The sequence below is a fragment of the Erpetoichthys calabaricus genome, chromosome 6 (genome assembly GCF_900747795.2).
Source record: "Erpetoichthys calabaricus chromosome 6, fErpCal1.3, whole genome shotgun sequence".
In the NCBI taxonomy this organism is placed as follows: Eukaryota; Metazoa; Chordata; class Cladistia; order Polypteriformes; family Polypteridae; genus Erpetoichthys; species Erpetoichthys calabaricus.
Genome location: NC_041399.2, coordinates 177,454,100 through 177,476,066, shown reverse-complemented (window position 1 = coordinate 177,476,066; position 21,967 = coordinate 177,454,100). Strand labels below are relative to the sequence as shown.

Here is a 21,967-nt window from a genome sequence, read left to right as displayed (position 1 = left end):
AACTGTCCAAAATGTTTCAGGGGCAAGATCCAACCTGCTAACGCTGCAATCAAGTTCCAGCCTCACTGGGTCACATGTTTTGGGCCTCCACCAAATTAACATCATTCTGGACAAAGATTTTTTTAATGCCTTTCAGACAGCCCTGGTGTCACAATCCCTTCTAACCCATTAACAGCTGTGTTTGATGTTCTTCCAGTGGAGAAGGACAAACAAACTGTGATTGCCTTAACTACACTATTGGCACGCAGACTTATTTTGCTAAACTGGAAGTATCCTAACTCTCCTCTTTTAAGTCAGTGGGTAACTGATGTTTTATATTATTTGAAATTGGAAAAAATCAAATTCCCACTTAGAGGGTCTGTGCATAATTTTTTCAAAACCTGGCAGGATTAATACTATTTTAGAATAAGCTCTTAAAGCACTGAGGAAGCATATTCTCTTTCCATTTCTTTTTCCTCTCTATTTATCTTTATCCGCCTATTAAACTCAATTTATTTATTTTTACTAGCTTTAAGTTTTACCCCGTTGGCCATGCTCTCTCTCTCAGGGGTGGGGGTTGATTTGTTTTCAATCCTATCTTCTGTAAAAATGGATGTTTGTATGGAATGATTATAATAAAATCAATAAAATAATAATAATAAAAAAAATTGTCCTGGACAAATATAGGACTTTTTTATACACCCAATTAATCAAAATTGTTGCCTTTTCATCTGTGTCATTAGCATAACCTTGTTGTTAGACGGCAAAGTTTGTTGCACACAGGTCTTTCGTAGTAAGGTGCATGCAATCGCAGAAAAAGATTAAAAGTGCATGTATGCGGACTGCTCCTTACACACACGTCTTTCGTTTATATACAGTTCTGTGCAAACGTTTTAGGCAGGTGTGAAAAAATGCTGTAAACAAAGAATGCTTTCAAAAATGGAAGTGTTAATCATTTCTTTTCATCAATCAACAAAATGCAGTGAATGAACAAAAGAGAAATCTAAATCAAATCAATATTTGGTGTGACCACCCTTTGTCTTCAAAACAGCATCAATTCTTCTAGGTACACTTGCACACAGTTTTTGAAGGATCTCGGCTGGTAGGTTGTTCCAAACATCTTGGAGAACTAACCACAGATCTTCTGTGGATGTAGGCTTCCTCACATCCTTCTGTCTCTTCATGTAATCCCAGACACATCGATGATGTTGAGATCAGGGCTCTGTGGGGGCCATACCATCACTTCCAGGACTTCTTGTTCTTCTTTACGCTGAAGATACTTCTTAATGACTATGGCTGTATGTTTGGGGTCATTGTTCTGCTGAAGAATAAATTTGGGGCCAATCATACGCCTCCCTGATGGTATTGCATGATGGATAAGTATCTGCCTGTATTTCTCAGCATTGAGAACACCATTAATCCTGACCAAATCTCCAACTCCATTTGCAGAAATGCAGCCCTAAACATTCAAGGAACCTCCACCATGCTTTACTGTTGCCTGCAGACACTAATTATTGTACCGCTCTCCAGCCCTTCGACGAACAAACTGCCTTCTGCTACAGCCAAATATTTCAAATTTTGACTCATCAGTCCAGAGCACCTGCTGCCATTTTTCTGCACCCCAGTTCCTATGTTTTCGTGCATACTTGAGTCGCTTGGCCTTGTTTCCACGTCGGAGGTATGGCTTTTTGGCTGCAACTCTTCCATGAAGACCACTTCTGGCCAGACTTCTCCGGACAGTAGATGGGTGTACCTGGGTCCCACTGGTTTCTGCCAGTTCTGAGCTGATGGCACTGCTGGACATCTTCCGATTTCGAAGGGTAATAAGCTTGATGTGTCTTTCATCTGCTGCACTAAGTTTCCTTGGTCGACCACTGCGTCTACGATCCTCAATGTTGCCCGTTTTTTTGTGCTTCATCAAAAGAGCTTGAACAACACAACTTGAAACCCCAGTCTGCTTTGAAATCTTTGTCTGGAAGAGACCTTGCTGATGCAATATAACTACCTTGTGTCGTGTTGCTGTGCTCAATCTTGCCATGACATGAAACTGTCTTCCACACCCTCACCTTGGTAGCAGAGTTTGGCTGTTCCTCACCCAGTTTTAAGCCTCCTACACAGCTGTTTCTGTTCCAGTTAATGACTGTGTTTCAACCTACGTGTGACATTGATGATCATTAGCACCTGTTTGATATAATTGGTTGATTATACACCTGACTATAATCCTACAAAATCCCTGACTTTGTGCAAGTGTACCTATAAGAATTGATGCTGGTTTGAAGGCAAAAGGTAGTAACACCAAGTATTGATTTGATTTAGATTTTTCTTTTGTTCGCTCACTTTGCATTTTGTAAATTGATAACAATAAACAATCATTATTTATATTTCTGAAAGCATTCTTTGTTTACAGCATTTTTCACACATGCCTAAAACTTTTGCACAGTACTGTATGTCTAATGTTTAGCACGTGAACTAGGATAAGCAAGAGCCGGCCTGATTAAAATATTAATTGAAGTCAGGTGGCTCAGTGGTTTGTGATTTTGCCTCACAGCTCCAAGAATCTAGTCCAGATGCTGGTGTAAAACACTCATTTGCAATTGAAAATAATTATTTGACTACAACCCGCTGAAACTTCTAATCCGTACAGAGTGATATAGTATATACTTTACTGTACCCGCCTAACTCTGCAGTATCTTGACATCAAAATGCCCAGGTACATAATGTAGTTATACAAGAAGGATCAGTAACATCTACTTGTTCTGACAAAATTCTATTATCTTTCAGTATCCCTTGGATTAATGTGTCTATATATTAACTGAGAGGAATTAGTATGGTCAAATCCACAATTATAACTAGTATTTTCAGTTCTCAGAATATTTGACATTTCACCAAAGCAACCAAGTTTTTAATTGAATTGAAAACATTTTTATTTAATGTAAAAACCACACTTAAGATTTACTTTGACACAAACAGTGCTTGTTATCAATTATGTTCATACATATTATGAACCATAAATATGTCCCTTCTTTCATACTCATAAATTTCTTTGATAAATAAAGAGTTAAAGATTTAGCAAATTATGAACGATACAAATTAGTAATACTTATGGATCTGACTTGGCATCTGTTACTATACACAAAATTAATAGCTAAAAATATGTATTTAATAATTTTTATGCAAGTACAATTAATTTTTCTTTTTATTTTTTAGATACATTTTGCTGCTTACCTTAAGCTTTAAGAAAACTGAAAAGTATTTGTCTTAACCCATCTATACCATATATCCTATATACATGAATTAGTATTTTTTCAGGTATTTATGTCAGTAATTCATGCCCAGTAAAAGAAGCTTATATATTAATTTTTCAATGTAAAAGATACAGTGCATCCGGAAAGTATTCACAGCGCATCACTTTTTCCACATTTTGTTATGTTACAGCCTTATTCCAAAATGGATTAAATTCATTTTTTTCTGCAGAATTCTACATACAACACCCCATAATGACGTGAAAAAAGTTTACTTGAGGTTTTTGCAAATTTATTAAAAATAAAAAAACTGAGAAATCCCATGTACATAAGTATTCACAACCTTTGCTCAATACTTTGTCGATGTACCTTTGGCAGCAATTACAGCTTCAAGTCTTTTTGAATATGATGCCACAAGCTTGGTACACCTATCCTTGGCCAGTTTCTCCCATTCCTCTTTGCAGCACCTCTCAAGCTTCATCAGGTTGGATGGGAAGCGTCGGTGCACAGCCATTTTAAGATCTCTCCAGAGATGTTCAATCGGATTCAAGTCTGGGCTCTGGCTGGGCCACTCAAGGACATTCACAGAGTTGTCCTGAAGCCACTCCTTTGATATCTTGGCTGTGTGCTTAGGGTCGTTGTCCTGCTGAAAGATGAACCGTCGCCCCAGTCTGAGGTCAAGAGCGCTCTGGAGCTGGTTTTCATCCAGGATGTCTCTGTACATTGCTGCAGTCATCTTTCCCTTTATCCTGACTAGTCTCCCAGTCTCTGCTGCTGAAAAACATCCCCACAGCATGATGCTGCCACCACCATTCTTTACTGTAGGGATGGTATTGGCCTGGTGATGAGTGGTGCCTGGTTTCCTCCAAACGTGACGCCTGGCATTCACACCAAAGAGTTCAATCTTTGTTTCATCAGACCAGAGAATTTTCTTTCTCATGGTCTGAGAGTCCTTCAGGTGCCTTTTGGCAAACTCCAGGCGGGCTGCCATGTGCCTTTTACTAAGGAGTGGCTTCCGTCTGGCCACTCTACCATACAGGCCTGATTGGTGGATTGCTGCAGGGATGGTTGTCCTTCTGGAAGGTTCTCTCTCCACAGAGGACCTCTGGAGCTCTGACAGAGTGACCATCGGGTTCTTGGTCACCTCCCTGACTAAGGCCCTTCTCCCCCGATCGCTCAGTTTAGATGGCCGTCCAGCTCTAGGAAGAGTCCTGGTGGTTTCGAACTTCTTCCACTTAAGGATGATGGCGGCCACTGTGCTCATTGGGACCTTCAAAGCAGCAGAAATTTTTCTGTAACCTTCCCCAGATTTGTGCCTCGAGACAATCCTGTCTCGGAGGTCTACAGACAATTCCTTTGACTTCATGCTTGGTTTGTGCTCTGACATGAACTGTCAACTGTGGGACCTTATATAGACAGGTGTGTGCCTTTCCAAATCATGTCCAATCAACTGAATTTACCACAGGTGGACTCCAATTGAGCTGCAGAAACATCTCAAGGATGGTCAGGGGAAACAGGATGCACCTGAGCTCAATTTTGAGCTTCATGGCAAAGGCTGTGAATACTTATATACATGTGATTTCTCAGTTTTTTTATATTTAATAAATTTGCAAAAACCTCAAGTAAACTTTTTTCATGTTGTCATTATGGGGTGTTGTGTGTAGAATTCTGAGGAAAAAAATGAATTTAATCCATTTTGGAATAAGGCTGTAACATAACAAAATGTGGAAAAAGTGATGCGCTGTGAATACTTTCCGAATGCACTGTACATATGACTTTTAAGGTTCACTTGTAAAAAATATAATACTTTAATATCTTCAAGATGAACTTAAAGTTCAGTTTAGATTACACTGTTAAATGTGAATTACAGTGCACTGTTCTTTGCACTATTTACTTAGTGTCTCTTGTAATCCCTAGAATCTATATTCCATAATAGCTGGCTTACAATGCAGAGAAAAGACAGGAAACCTACAACAATCCAAAACTGAAAGCATCTATGGCACAACTAGTACACATTAGTAAACACATATGGTTTCAACTTTGAAGGCAAGATTTGTTTCTACTTTTAAAAGGTATGTTTCCTGAAATATGTAGATTTTTCTGCCAACAATAAAGGAAGCTTTAATGATACAAAAATGTTTGCATAATCTAGAGTACACCTGTCCAATTACTGATTGTTCAATGAATCACTTTCATCAGTAATCCTTACCTGATTAGTTTTGGCGATTTAAGAATGATTTTCAGCAACAAGCAGGATAAAGGAGGCAAGTCTTCAACAGAATTTGGAGGATTTAAATCTTCAGGACAGGAAATCTGAAATATTTGATCAATTTGTAAAACGTGGTTTGATACAATTAAGCTCTTTAATTTTATAAAAAGAAAACATCAAACAATCAAGCAGAGCTCCTGATCCATTGCTGTTAACACGTGTAATAAATGCATTAAAAAGTTCTGCAATTACATTTTTTAATGCAGCTCCTAAATGAGTTAATTTAATTCGGTCAATTTGACTTTGCTTTACACTTAATGAAACAGTGTGAAATGAATGAAAGTCAACTAATAGTGTTTCACTGTTTTCAGCGTTGTTTTTTGATAATAGTCTTCGACTAGACACACCAGTAGTGTTGCCATTCGTCCCTTGAGGTATGGGATTGCCCTGTATTGGAACACAGAATCCAGCTTATCATACTGAATCAGCGCAGGACACAATTTGATCTGTATTTTCAAGTACATCATTTCATATATATATGCTACCTCTTCAAAGTGCTGAGAATAGCATGAGAACAATTAAAATCAAACCAGTTATACAAGTGTAGTGAATAAGTTTCATATTCAAACCTCGTTAATGTTGCATTTGGACAAGAACTATGTGCTTAATGAGATTGCCCAACAGCATCATTCTTACCATTATGCTGCATTTATATACTGAAAAGTTACATCAGCGTACAGTGAAACATCGAGGAGACGATGCTACAAGCAGTGATGTCTGCTAATGCAGGTTCGCTCTTGAAAAGTAAGACGCTGTCAAGGTTTACGTCTAAGTGTGAGAGAGAATGTCAGTGGGTCATCCCTATACCTGGTGACAAATACATTTGCCATAGAGCTTGCCTAGTTGCAGGGTTATCAGAACTGAAAAGGCATCATGCAGGTACTACCCATGCTCGAGCACCTAAACAGGAGATGACACAGTGTTATTACTCGAATCCTTATACCTCACTCACTCCTTCATTAACACAGACATGGTATGCTGTTAAATTGATTGTATTTTACCTACTCTACAGTCTACATTATAACCTACGGTGGCCAATATTATACTGCAATCAATAAAACTAAGCAATCAGGACAAATTGATTGTGGTAATATTTCCATCCATTTGGGCTGAAGGTTAAGAGAGTTAGACTTATTTTAAAATTCAAAAATTATACACTCTATGATAATGTGCAATTTAAAACATTTAAATAAATAGCCCTATCAGTTACATATTTTTACATACTGTTTATATATAGTTTTTTTTCAGTCTATTTTTGCTACTTAAAATCGTAATTTATACACATTTTAAATATAATTAATGACTTCTCCTCTCCAAGTAACAGCTGAGGAGTTGACTCATGTGTATCACGTAGTTAATCACAACCTGGGCTATAGTAGTGCTAATTGTTCACTGATTCTGAACCAGGATTTTGTGTTTCTGTTTTTAATATTTAATTGTTTGTGCAATTGTTAGTGCTTTTGCTATGTTGTCTTTCAACACAGTAGTTAAAACCATATATACTGGTTTCACCAAATATTACAGCAAACTCTAGGCGGCAGGGGTAGGGTGTTTGATGGTCGTTGGGCATTGATTGTTACACAAAACTGTTCAATAAACTAAAAGTAGTATTTTATTATGCATAGAAAGTGATTATTAAAACTGTTTCTTATTAGAAATTAATCAGTTATTTTTACATAATAGAAAATATTAATGTGTGAAAGAAATATAATTAACTGCAATTAATTCCAGTCAAACATTTTAATTATTCAATTAATCATCATTACATTTTTCAATCGAACATCAGCCCTACAAACAAATAAAGGTTTAGCAAGACACTAGGTCATAACTCTGTGCTGCACATTTATTGATTTATTACACACACATATTAAGTTTTTTGTGCTTTTTTGTTTCATAAAAGCAATCAGCATATTCCATTTTATTATGTTAAATCATTACATTGATAAATACATGGTGAACTACAATGCATTTTCTGTCAAGAGAATGAATGGATACAACTTCAACTGTATAACCTTAATTATCATGTCAACTTGCCTTTTGCAAAGTACGGGCCATTTCCACCAACATTGCAGCTAGTATACTGGAGAGAACACCACGAAGAACAGAGGTATTAGGGTAATGCCAGTCTTGAATTACACAAATTAATTCTCCGAGAGCCATTTGAATCGAATTAAGCATCTGAAATATGCATAGGATAAAAAAAGAGACAAGTTAAGAAACCGAGACTGGCTAAACATCCCCAGTGATCTAGAAAGAGATAACTTCTTAAAGAGTGGTTTCTGTATGAATATTAAAAAAAAAATCTCATTTCTCATCATACTTCTTCACCACTAGTATATACTGTATATTGTTTAAGCTGTGAGCCCAATGAAGTATAATTAACATTTTTTTAATTAGACCTAATTAGAACTACATATGATTCAACAGACAGACTCTCTATGTCAAATAGTACCTCTTATTTAACTATTTATACAGACAGAATAGTTTTTAATATAAAATTTCTGGATACTAGTAGTCATATGAAGACATCTTACACCATGGACAAAAATGTTTCAATAACACTCCAATATAAATACTAATAATAATGTTTGAAAAGCTTATGATCCAACATCACTTACAGTAAATTGTATTTTCTTTTCTTGGGTAATAGCAAAAAATATTAAGTTGTAATATATTTTTCCCATAAACACATTTTAAGGACACAGATCAACATACCCGCAATGCTTCTTCTCTATCTTTGCGCAGTGTGCTTGCAATACTTTCTAGAATTTTTTGGAAAACATTCTGGATAACCACTAAAAGTAATGAGAGCTCTTCGCTTTCACTATGGTGAGACTGTGCCAGAGCACACAAAGTAATTTCTTTCAGAACAGGGATCATTACAGGTAGGCACATATATCCTCCACCTGTAGAAGATCAGAGATGTAAACATTAGATCCAAGCATGCTATTATATAAAAGAAATGATGTTCATTATCCTTTTTTGTGAATGTCATATTTAACTATTCCAGCAATTAAAGAAAATATTTTAAATAAAATGTCTGCCAACTTCAGAACAGATCTGTTTTGCATTTTGCCAAAAACATTTTATCTTGTTGAATAATATATACTTGCCAGTTTGAAGAACATCAAGGCAGAGTTGCAGGCTTTGTCCTTGAAAGTCAATGTCAGCAAAACCTATCATTATCACATCCTTCAATACTGACAGGAATGCCTATGAAAAACACACATGCACGCACAAATAAATGAATGTTAATGAATAGATGGAGAAAAATTCCAACATCCTTTGCATATAATAACCTCAAACCAGCAAGACTTACTCATACAAACACATCCTGATCAAAAATTATTCATTATATTATACACACCATAAAATATTAGCTGTGTAAATAATGTAATTTTTGTAAAATATAACAAAAATATACTGTATTTTACTTGTTGATAATACATATCAGATATATCTATAGATTTGTAATTGTTTTATATTATTATACTATAGCTAAAGCCAGTGGTTCTGAATCTTAGGATTGCAAGCAGCTTAGTGAATGTGGGGTCTGATGCTGGTAACTGTTCTTAGTCATTGTCAGCATGAACATGACCTAGGAGCAAAATAACATACATTTTATATGCTTAATTATTTAAAAAGATGAATATACTAAAGTGACATCAAAAAGACGAGAAAGCAAATGACAGAGTGAGCCGAGAAGGTCATGCTCTTCAGAAGCTGTTACAAGCACGCATCCCAACACATTGTTCATACATTTATTCAAGAGGCTGTACTTAATAAACTGTATATTGTGGCTTATTTCACTTTTTCTGTCTGTTTTATAGCAGTATATCAATTCAACACAGACAGGTATTTTGAAATTAAACAAGTTTTTTTTTTAAAGTGTTGTTGTAGATATTATATCTGAGTATGTGTGCGCAGGAGTGTTTGTGCGATATTATTCTTGTTAGAGATATTATTTCTACTATCTAAGTTTTATTGAAACTCTATACTATCATTTTTCTTTGTGTTCTTTTCTATTGAAATCACTTACGGGGAAAGAAGGTGAGGTTTTCGCTATCAGTTGGGGTAATTTCATTATAAATGTTGAACCCCTCTGTGGTGAGCTGGCGCCCTGCCTGGGGATTTGTTCCAGCCTTGCGCCCTGTGTTGGCTGGGATTGGCTCCAGCAGACCCCTGTGTTAAGATATAGTAGGTTGGATAATGACTGACTGTTAAACCCCTTTGTTGTTACCAGTTTGGATTACTCTTTTCATGGATTGACAATGTAATTGTGAGTATTCGTATGTTTCATTTTTAGCTTCATGGAATCCTTTTGGGATTCAAGTGTAGAATATAGCAAATAAAGTATTGCTTTCCCTTTAAAAAGGGGTTACTTTTTTCCCCAAATACTGTAAAACAGTTTGAGAACCACTGGCAATGTAGTGTTCATCCTGGGAAGCACTGCATACTAGTGCACCAATGTTTTCATGTCATCATATTTTTCAGTTTTAAACTGTGCTCTGTAATTACATTATATGTCTTGTAACTACTGAACAGGCAAGTAGTCTTTTCAGTTTTACTAATTTTTTTGAAGTATTTACAGTACTTACTAGTATGTTTATCAAACTGAGCCAATAAAGATGGCCGTGTACATATATGCATTCTACAGTGAAGTATTTTTTTTTTTTATACCAGGCCTGTTCTTAAAATGGAAGTCCTGGGGCAGGGTTCCACACATAAATACAAAAACCTTAAAAGTTACCGAATATGTCCACTCTGAAGTGGCAAGGGTTTCACAATGTAAGAAAACGGGCCTTCTGCGTATCTGAGGGATGTTTGTGACAATGAAGTAAATTGTAAGGAATGAATTTTATCACAGATTCTTGGAACTATTTTCTTGAGGCAAGGATACATTTTGTGTTCGCTTGTCTACTCACATCATGGATGGAGTTTGGAAAGTTTCATCTTATGCATAACCAATTGGTACTTTTGCTGTAGCTTCACACAGCATGTTTTCCTTCTTTAGCCTATACAGTTCTGTTTCATCAATGGGTATGTTCTGCCATGATTTGTAACAAATGATGCTCTGCAAAAAAATGTGCTAAGTGTCTGATAGAGCGGTAGAGGAGTCAGTATGCCATGAAAATGTCTGACGTGATTCAGAAGTTTTGCCAGCCCCAATGGCACATGCATACTCCAATTAACAGTTTTTTTCTTATGCCATGTGTACTCAAATCATTTTTTTTATATGCAAGGCTGTTACACATACTGAATCATGTATAGAAACGTAGTGTAACAGCAGATGCACAATTGAATCATATCATTATTTTTTATAATTAGTTACATCATTGGATCAATCTCAGATACATGTCCACATCAAGCAAAGAATGGTGATTATTTATTGTCGCATGTTCATGTTGTCGGTTCTGCAGTGTCTGTGAGTGTGCCACCTTGAAACATTGTACACTTAGCCTGTGGCTTGCTCCTTCAACTCTGTGCTATCTTCTCTTTTCTACAATAGATACTAGTGCAAGCTGTGTGCTAATTATTAAAAGCTGCATGAACAACACTGTAATGCCGTTCTGTGACTTTATATAGGACTTTACCTAACTGAAATGATGACCCACAGAACTGTGAAATTATTGTGGCAAGGTCGGTTTTAACTTTACTTTCCGTGTTACCCTATTTTACATAGCCTACGGAGAGAATTTCATGTTGTATGACACAGTAGTGTCTACCAGTCAAGCATGCATACAAGACTTCAATTGCTTTTCATCACATGACAATAAATAACTAAAACTGAATACACTACATTTTTTTTTAAATCAAAACCTTAGATTTTCAAAGTCACCTGCTTGCCAACACTAGGTTAACAATGCCAATCGGCACATAAGTGTTATTCACATTTTGTGGCATGCTGTGCACACCATGACAGAAATGTACTGGGGAAATAAAAAGGTAGGTTATATGATAGAACTAAACCACAATGAAACAGACTGAAGAGCCAGACACTAATTATTAAATTTTATTGTGCATGCTGAATGGCTTTTTCTGATGATGTGGTAATAACATAACCGCTGAGGACATTTTTGAATTAGTAAAATTAATTTGCAACTTAGACAGTTTCTGTCTGGGGTGGGGAAAAAAAAAAAGGGAACTCCAGTAGGTTTTTCAGATTTGTCTTCATCATGCATAGTGAAAGACGGTGTTATTTAAAGTGTGACACTTTGTTCAGTGATTATTGTCTACCTGTTGACAGAACAGTGACAGCAGTTTGCTCTGGCAGCAGTATTCTTAATATTAATCACAATAAAGGTGAAATGGATATGCTTGAGGAAACCACACCGCTGGAACTAAAAGGAGGATGAGGAAGAAGACGACGACAAGCAGTGAGATGAAGCACACAACCAGTATGTTTGTTTTTTTCCCCTCTTTCTTCCTAAAATGACATGCATAAGCTAATTTACAAAATGTATTCAACAGTAAGATGTGACTCAATACTCAATAACACTTTTGGCTAGAAAAACTGATAAATTAGGTAACTTTTAAGGCATTTGTTTTTAGGTTTGGATCCCAGCCCACAACTTCATTTGGCAAATTAATATATACTATTATTGTGAAGAAATAACCTGACTTAAAAATCTCTGCACTTATCGTTTAATAATCCCTTGTTTAATATGGACGTCATTGTCTTTTAATTGGGAAGACTGGAATGTCACATAACAAAAACAATTTGTAACCCCTTAATTAGGCTAAAAATATTGCACTGTCAACAGTTGGTGAAAATCTAAACAGTTGCAGAAAGTTTGTGCATTTAATATTCACATATAGTAAATTGTTCCTTAAGATCAACATGTAAATATCACTATCGTTAACTTGCATTACTTTGCTTTACTCACTTCAATAACCTCTTTTGCTAATGCAGTCTGGTTCTTTATGGACTGATCCTCACTTCTTGGCCCTCTCAAAAAAGGTAGGACTTTCTCAAGTAGCTCCTCAGAAGTGTTCTCCAGAAATGACAGATAGTTTTTTTCACTTGTGTTAAACTGAAAAGACAAACATAATCAGCAGTTTGTGCTTTAAGAAAGTTTTTTGAGAATTTGTGAATCACATTCTTTTTAATTTATCCATTAACTTACTGTGATATTCATGGGTACTTATGCTTAAAGTAAATGATATAAAAAGATCAATAAAGTGATCCCTCTGCTCATGTTCACATTTTATACATTCATATTACTTTGCCAAATATAAGTGCCACCCAGCAGCATTTAGAACGATAATCAAGCTTGAGTTAAATGCTTGTAAATACATCTTGAATATCCTATGTACAGAACAAGACAATGAGCATAGGGGAGCAAGGAAACAATATAGAGTGGCATTTACCCACTATTTCAGCCATTTAACTTTCTCTTTCCTTTTAATTCCCTAATATTTTGTGTCTGTCTGCTTTGTTGTTGATGTGAGAAAAACAACCTCACTCCCATTAACAACCAAAAAACACCCATGCAACCGATACATTTTGAGACATTGAAGTCCTTTCAATTTTGCAGTATGTTAAAGGAAGGAAAAATAAAATTTAAAGACCTATTTAGAAAAGCTTTACATGCAGCTTTGCACACTTATTTTTAATCAGAAAGACAGTTATGGGCAGTTGGATTTTCCAGAAGCCTAATACAGTATACTTGTATACACTTCTGATAAGCAAAATATTAATCAATCAATTTTCTTACTCAAATTCTTCCTATACAGGACTGAGGCAAGACATAGCCTATTCGAGCTGCAGGCAACCTTCACCGGATATTAGTCACGAAACACTCATATACAGTTAAGTTCATAAGTATTTGGACATTGATGCAATTTTTGTAATTTTCTCTCTGTATAGCACCAAAATGGATTTGAAATGAAGCAATCAAGATGTGACAGAAATACAGACTTTCGGCTTTAATTTATGGTGTTTAACATTTATTGCATTAAGCTTTCAGAAATTACGGCCATTGTTCAGAGTCCTTCCATTTTCAAAAGTAATGGAACAAAGTAATATAAAATAAAATATATGTATAGTTTTAATACTTAGAAGAAAATCATTTGTAGTCAATAGCTGTTTGAGGTCTGGAACCTATGAACATAACCAAATGGAGAGTTTCCTCACTTGAGATGCTTTGCCAGGCCTTTAATGCTGCCACCTTCAGTTGCTGCTTGTTTGATAATCTTTCTGCCTTCAATTTTGTCTTCAGTAACTGTACACATGTATGCAGGGCTGATTTAACAGCTACCAATTAAGTTACCATGCACCATTCTTGTATATGAAAGATAAATGAAGGGGGGCTGTGTATTTGGGGGCTGGAGAAAACCAACAAGGACATGATGAGAGTGTAGAACTGCACACAGTGACCAGGCAAGGGGTCAAACCATTATCTGAGCTGATAGGTGAAAAATACTACAGTACATATTAAAACTAATTTTGTTACAATTTGCAACTAATTTAGTTGCAGTCTGTAACACTATTTGACAACTGAAAATTACAAAAACCACATGTAATATGATGAATGTAGAAATAAGTAACATAAGCCAACAATGTAAAGAATGAGTTAATAGAGTATATGTTAGAGAATAGATCTTCACAAACTTTGTGATGAAGATGGACACTTAGACGACAGTGAATCACAAATCCTCTGAGTGCAGTCTGTGTGTCAGTCTCGCTGGCTTCAGCCTCAGATGAGCTTATACTTGAAAAGAGCATCTCCTAAAAGCAAACAACATTTGTTAATTTATAGCATATTCAACTAAAATGTTGATACATGCATCGCTAATATACATTAATGTTTTTTATTATAGAATTTATTTTATCTTTTTTTTTTTTTTTTTTTTAATTCTGATTCTCGTACTAAGTAACATTTTTGTGCATGAAGATTTTGGTTTACACGAAAATAAAATGCAAAGATACTTGCTAACAACAGAAACCATTTGTGTCTCTTGACTGATGCTAAACATTTATCAGTATACTGCACTAAAAGATCAGCTCATCTAATTTTAAACAAAAGTAAACCTGGAATACAGTGATGTCCAAAGCCTTATTATGGAAGGCCTAGAATATTTACTGTATCTCCTCTATTCTTTGGTTTCTCCTGAATATCTAGCAAACAGGAAATTTCAATTTTTCATGGAGACTCTACTGACTTGTGTTGGGTTTATGCACATTTACAAACATAACAAAGATTACAAATCCAAGTATTTAGTCGTACCCAGGAAAAGTTAAACGTATTAAAATTAAACACAGAGACATAAAACCTAACGTTGTTAGTGTGGCTTAAGAATATTTTGATCAATATATGCTTAGAGGAGTTTTCCATAATACAAATACATAAAAATCACATACCTTTAATGACAAAAGTGATTTTAGAAGTTGATTTAATTTATTCTGAGGCATAGCCAGCAAACATTCACGATTGATGGTGTGTGTCAATATGTACTCTAAATAGACTATTGCCAGGTCTGGTTTGGATTCCATTACTTCCTGGATGCGGACTCTTCGCTGAGAATCTCTTTTACTCTAACAGTGGAAAACAATAAAACATTAAAGATAAAAGCAAAAAGCAAAATTACTTGGATCATCTCCCTTAAAATGATTCACTTGATATTTTTCAAGTCAGTTATTTCTTCACAGTCACAGTATATGGTAATTTGTCACATGAAATTGCATTCCAGAGTAAAGCATATTTTATACATTTTCAGAAATAACTAGCCTGCTCTTGCGTTTTATACAGGGAATGGGTACCAATGTCCAAATGTGGAAAAAAGCATTAACTTACTCCACTCACTCATTTTTAAAGAAAAAAATTTTACAGCACAGTGCTGTCATTCACACTAAACAGTGCCAGGTTCTGCATGGAGATTACACGTCCCCCCTTAAATATTTATGTTTTGATTGGTATCAATGAGTGTAAGTGAGTTAACCCACTCAATAATGTTACATGTAGGTCCTTTATTACCATATCTTCAGCAAGAGCAACACATCACGCCTTTAAAAAAATGGATAACTATATTGTGGAGCTTCGATCTTTTTTATTGTGGTTGGGCTCTACCGCACACTTTTCCCTTTTTATTTTCTGTGTATATATTTTTTTTGTTATGTAGGCACATGAAATACCATGGAATGTGCAACATCTAAGATTTAGCTCTTTCAAAAAATCTAAGGTTTATTTAAAAAAATGTCTAACAGTGTAATCAGTTCAGATGTATTGTTAGGTGTTTAAATTACAATAAAATTTTTGCATGTGATATTCACAACAGCGTTGCCACTCATAGCGAATCTTGCTCATTTGGGCTGTGTGAAACAATAGCTCAGAGTGCAATTAGTGAAAAGTGATTTGAGTGCAGATCTTGCCTTTTGTTACAAGCCATGACAGAACATGACAGTGGATAAAACAGAATTGCAGAAGCAAAAGCAAGATAATTATTTGCAGCATAAAGCTTGACAAATTGTTGGGAGATTGTCATAACTCCACCCATGACGCCTGCTGCAAGCAGACAAGAAAGAAACAAACAAATTAATTTCTCTAAAAAATAGCACCAAGAATCTGCAATAACATTTATTATTTCCGGTTCACTTCTGTTGTCACATGCATTCGTCAGAAACACAGAAGACAGGTTTTCTTAAATCAAACCCTTTTCTACTTAAAAGTGGACAAATTCAGTAAGTTTTAACAATTTTTTCACATTAGGATGCTGGTATCCATTAGCTCCATTATAAAACACAAAAACAGGCTAGTTCATTTTTTAAATTAATAAAATATGGTTCACCTTAGAATGCAATTTCATGTTGCAAATGAATATATACCATGGCTGTGGAAAAAAAAACTGACTTGAAAAATACCAGACCTATCCTTTAAAAAGAAAATCAACTATTACCATTATTTTAACACATCTAAAGTAATCCAGTCATTAATAAAAATAATTTTAATATAGCCAAGAAATTGTTTTCATGGAAAAGAAACTGTCTACATTTTCTTTTTAAATCACAATTTAAATAACATATATAAATTGTGTGGGATCTTAAAATACTAGCCTACAAATAAAATATACCTTTTTCTGGGAAACTACATCAGTAAGCCAATCTGTGATAAGCTCTGTAAGATGTCCGACTTGACCCCACTGACAAAGACAATCAATAAGCAGAGAGTACTTGCTTTCTGGGGCACCTTTCTCCAGATTTCTCAGTTTTGACAGAACTCCACAACTGCAGTAGAACAAATATATCTTAAATCATACTTTAGTGTTAAAATAGAACAGAAAAAAAGAAAACAGAATAAAAGTAACCCCTACCTGAAGGTTGGAATAGTTGCAGGAGGCATAAAGGAAGCTAGTATTATTAATGGAGCTATACATCGGTCATCCTGGGAAGGAAAAAAGTAATGTGTTGACCTCAGTATCACTACTTAAAGTTTACAAATTGTTAACTATTGTGCCTCCTTTAGTAGAGGAGAAACAACTTCAACCTTTATTTTCAATTATTACATAATTTAACAGGAAAAACCATACTGAGCCACTTCACACACAACTATTAACATAGAGTGCTACTTAAAAGTTTGTGAACCAGTATTTGTGAAAGTGTTACATTTATCTTATCAAATTCTTCTTTTATTCTAATGTATTATATAACCACATATTATGTGAATGGAAATGAGTGGAGTCCCCACCCTGCTTCCTCTGTTACCAACCATAGTCTGTTTCTTATGCTATACATTGAACCAATAAGATTGAGTTCTGTTTTATGGTTTACAGTACCTTGATATGAATGTTTATGTATGTAAATATTTTAAGATTAAGAAAATTACACAAACAGCATTATATTGGCGAATTTATTTAAATACTCATAGCCTGTACACAGCGGCTAAACATGCACATTTATCAAACTGAATATTACTTAAATGAACAGATCAATGCAACAGACAACAAAATAGGTAAATAAAAATTCTTATATCAAACCACACGTTTCATTATCTCAATAAAGAAAAAAAAAAAAAAAAGGGTAGCAACTTAAGTCAAGCAACCAAAAAGGCAAATTTTGACAAACCCTTTATTAAATAATGATAAGAAATCTAGTCACATTGGTCTCATCCACAGAGATCATGGAAACAAATTAGGTCATAATCTAAATGAACATCAGATGATTCGAATAAGAAAGTTGAAAATGCTTTTCACAACCAAATATTTAAAATATATTAGTCCACTGTAAAATAAACAGCTTAACCTTGGTGTGATCAGCTATTATATTAACCCAAATAGCAACAAGAAAGATCATGTATGAGGTCCAAAATACCTCAGGGCAACATCCAGTGATCATCAGACCTGCCCTTATGTTCCCAAATCAGCAATGCAATACAAGCTAAACAAGAAATGACATTTTAAAGACTATGAGCAGTTACTTAAATAATCTTGAATTTATTTATAAGAATGCTCTCTGGAAAAATTAGACTTATCCCCACTAACAAAAACAGTAGCAACCGTGTCTAATGTTTTTCTGCCTGGGAATCTCTATGACTTGCGATGAACAACAAAGAAAATATGAATACACTGTCATATCATCTTATTTGCACAGAATAATAACAAGCTATCCGTACAAGAATTAATGCTGAAAAGTAATCATAAATATTCAAGCAAAACTAAAAAGAATGTTTTTTCAAGAAGAAAACTTGTGTTTTTAAAATGTCTGATTCAATATCCAGATCTCAACCCAATACAAATGTTGAATCACCTGAAATGGGCCATTTATGCAAGAGAGTCAACCAATTTTAAGTGGTTTAAACAGTTTTGAAATGAACAATGGTCACATGCACTTACTGCTTATGTTTACAGAGGACGTTAATAAATAATTTAATGTAAATATATGAAAAGAGGTAGAGATGGTAGAAATATTAGATTTAAATATATAATGGGAGGTCTGAAACTTGAAAGTACACCTTAATAGAAGGAACAAGGATTCATACTGGATTCATCACTGTCTGCATCAAGATAGTGTACAGAAGCAAATCAAGGAGGCTAAAAGGATTTTAGGTTATGTACTCCACACATCATGATGTAAGTTTATGGGCATTACACTTAAGATATATAGCACAATAGTGAGGCCTGTATTGTTTTGGACTCCTTATTGTAAGACATAGCAGCATTAGAAAACGTCCAGAGAAGAATGACTAGGCTAATTCAGGGACAAAGAAGTATGAGCTATGAGGAGAGACAGAAGGAGATTAAAAGACGACATGCTCTAAGTGTTTCAAATTAAGAAGGGAATTAGTATAGTGGATACCAGCTGTTCCTTTAAAATATATTCTGCAACAACAACATAGACACATGGTTGGAAACTAAAGTAGATTTTGCAATTAAATAGAAAGCTTTTCTACATTCAAAGAACCATAAACACATAGAATAAATTACCAAGTAGTGTTGTGAAGTGCAGGACTTTAGGGATCTTTCAATTCGTGACATGATATTTTTGAAACACTAAGTGAATAAAATGGATGTACCTGTTAGTCTGAATGACCCATTCTTAACACAATTGTCCTAATGTTCTAAACAAAGTACAGCAGACCACCGCAAAGTTGCGGTTCAGAGTTTGCGGCCTCAGTCATTCGCGGATTTTTCCTTAGAATCTAACTAATAATTGTTAGCCGAAACCGCAAATATCCTCCGCAATTTTTATGGCTTTTTTCGTGGCAATACTGTACTGTAAAGAGAACAGGAAGCAGCTGTAGAGAAAACTGCGACTTGGGATGGTGAAAGTAGCCAATAGAATTTGAAACTGTAACTCCCAGCAGTGGCTTTGATTGGTCTTCTGCTGAGGGTGCTGGGGCTGTTGAGGTCAAAGGATGTCACCACGGCTTTTAAAAAGGGGGCCGGTGACCAAAGGCAAAAAAAAAAAGTTTTTGTAATTTGTGTTTCAAGTTACTGTCTGCCTTCTGTTGGGTTACCTGTACTTATTCATTTTGTCCTGGATCGTTTCGTGCGTCTGGATTGTCTGCCATCTGCCTGTGTACATGAGGACTGTAAGTGGCCATCCTGCAAAGAAAGGAGCGCTCCTGAACCCATCCACCCGTCTTCACCATTTCAGGAACTACCAGTAGGACAATCTGTACATTCCCATTCAACGTGCAGATTTCTGAATCATTACATTTCATCCGTTGCCGTTTTTCATGATTTACTATGTGTGTTTTGTTTGTGCTTTGTTGTATTTAATGTGTAATCGCTGTAAGGGGAACAGGGGTGGTACTGCTGTTTTCATTACATTCTTTATTTGCCGTTTGATTACCGGTTTGCTTTGTTTTTGTCTCTGTTTGTGCGCGCCTCGGTCAAGGCTGGAATCTCCACCATAAAAATAAATAAATCACCGTCTTCTCGATTGCCACTTCTCGCACTACGCTTACTTAAAAGCCTGAACGTACCTGTCCTTTTTGGCTGATTGCTTTCTTTCTCTCTCCTCCCCCCGACATTCTCCTATGATGTCTGTCTATTGTTTAATCATTAACTAACTGCATGCTGAGCACATTTTACTTCTGAAAGACATGTTTGTTTGAAGTGTTTGAATAAAGTTCAGGTCTCTACAATCTCCTGTGTTTGTGTGCAATTCTGTGACCCAAGCTGCACTAAGACTAGCCTGCAAGCATCAGCGATTACCTCTGTCTGCTTGCGTGCAGCCAGTTTAAGCGCAGTTGGCTCAGTGATTTACATCCATGGCGTCAATTGCACTTTGTACATATTGTTCAAGTAGTTTTTTAAAATAGTTTTTACAGTTCATTAGCACTGTGTAAAATGATCAGTGTTGCAGTAATTGTGATGCTCTTCACATGGAAAAAAAAATGTGTTCCATTAAAATTTCACTTTTTCTTTGTTAATTGTGACATTTACTTAAAGTGCAGCAAAAAAATATTTGGCATCCAGGGATGTATTAACCCCAAGTATGTGGCAGTTTAACGGTTAAAACCCCATGATGCCGCCGAAACGAGCTGCACCATCTAAGGCTTCTGGCAATGAAAATGCGCTTGCATGAGTTACACTGCATATAGCAGTAACATTGGTATTTTACATTCTAGCATTGCAGGAGACATAGCAGTACAGTATACAGGTTCACCTTTACGCTCTATTTTTAGGTAATGTATTAAGCGGAGTTTGAAATTAAATTAAAGTGTTTTGGGGGCATATAGGGATTAAACTATGAAAATAGGCATTTTTTAAACACAAATCCAAAATTTGCGGTTTTTCGCAATTCGCAGGTGCTCTAGGAACGTAACCCCGCAAATTTTGGGGGTGTACTGTATATTAACAGTTAGTCTCAGAATAAATTTTGTCTTAGAAGTACTAAAAGCTTATATATCCCTGGCAATAACCACAACCCATTTTACCAATGAAAACATATTGGTCGGCTATTTCTACTAATTAGGTCTCTACACATACATTTCCTCAGTATACCCACACAAAGGCAGCAATCCCATGTTGGTGTAATGTCACTGACCAGTTACAAGTGATGATTAATCACAAACCAGTTTATGCAGTGTGCATCAGAGACCTTCCAACTTGGCCATTACTATTTTTGTTGGCAATTACAGAATGCTTGTAGAACACAAAAAATAAGTATGTTTTACAAGAAAAAAAAGCAAAGAACATAATTTATTAAGGGAAGCTTCACAATATTGTACTGTTAGTGGCTTCAAGAAACTGATGGCTGGAAGCAGAGAATCTTAGTGAAAGAAAAAAAAACTTTATGTACAACCCCCCTATCTGTGTTTTGGAATTCACAAGGCTTTTCATGATTTGGCAGTTAATGAATTAGTATATGAATCTTTAAATGGTTTTGTATGATTGTTTAAAGTATTGAATTTCAATGTCTTAGCCCGATTCTTTACTGAGACACTAACAAGTGTCAGACTGCCTTGAAATAAGGAAACTGGACAAAAAAATTATTTTTTTTTTCTTAATTGAAAATTATGGCTTGCTCATTTATCAAAACCCATTATACATACAAACATGCAGGTACAGTTTTCTACAATGTTGTTTTATGCCCTCAACATGAAAATCAATTTACATGTGTACTTTCAGATACAGCTTATTAAGACTAATGTTGATAAAAGATGATAAATTTAATTTGTTGGGAAAATTAACAATATTCCTGAGCATGGCAAGGCAAATCTGAAAAGCAGTAGGCTCTGAGAATACCTGATATATCTATCTTATTATAATATAATATTATATATATATATATATATATATATATATATATATATATATATATATATATATATATATATATATATATATATATGGGATGCCAGGAAGGACGGGAGTAGTGTCTGTGCCTCCTCCAGATCACGAGGGAGCGACCTGGTGGCTTTGGGGACCACAGCTTAGAAGCTCAACCCTATAGGGGCCCGTGGTCACCGCCAAGGGGCGCCCCAATGTCTGAGGAGCCCTGGCCCTCAGCACTGCTGCCACACCTGGAGTG

General features: G+C 35.4%; 1 protein-coding gene across 1 annotated transcript in view; it reads right to left on the bottom strand.

Moving 5' to 3' along the window:
• The window catches only part of ncapg2 (non-SMC condensin II complex, subunit G2), an 86,012-nt gene that overhangs the window by 13,580 nt on the left and 50,465 nt on the right, over positions 1-21,967 (bottom strand). Inside the window, exons 17-25 of the mRNA XM_028804138.2 lie at positions 16,801-16,871; positions 16,561-16,714; positions 14,855-15,028; positions 14,105-14,221; positions 12,378-12,524; positions 8,604-8,703; positions 8,206-8,396; positions 7,525-7,668; positions 5,431-5,534 (exon numbers count right to left, since the gene is read on the bottom strand). Coding sequence (XP_028659971.1) covers positions 5,431-5,534; positions 7,525-7,668; positions 8,206-8,396; positions 8,604-8,703; positions 12,378-12,524; positions 14,105-14,221; positions 14,855-15,028; positions 16,561-16,714; positions 16,801-16,871 — 1,202 coding nt within the window. The remainder of the gene's footprint in view (positions 1-5,430; positions 5,535-7,524; positions 7,669-8,205; positions 8,397-8,603; positions 8,704-12,377; positions 12,525-14,104; positions 14,222-14,854; positions 15,029-16,560; positions 16,715-16,800; positions 16,872-21,967) is intronic.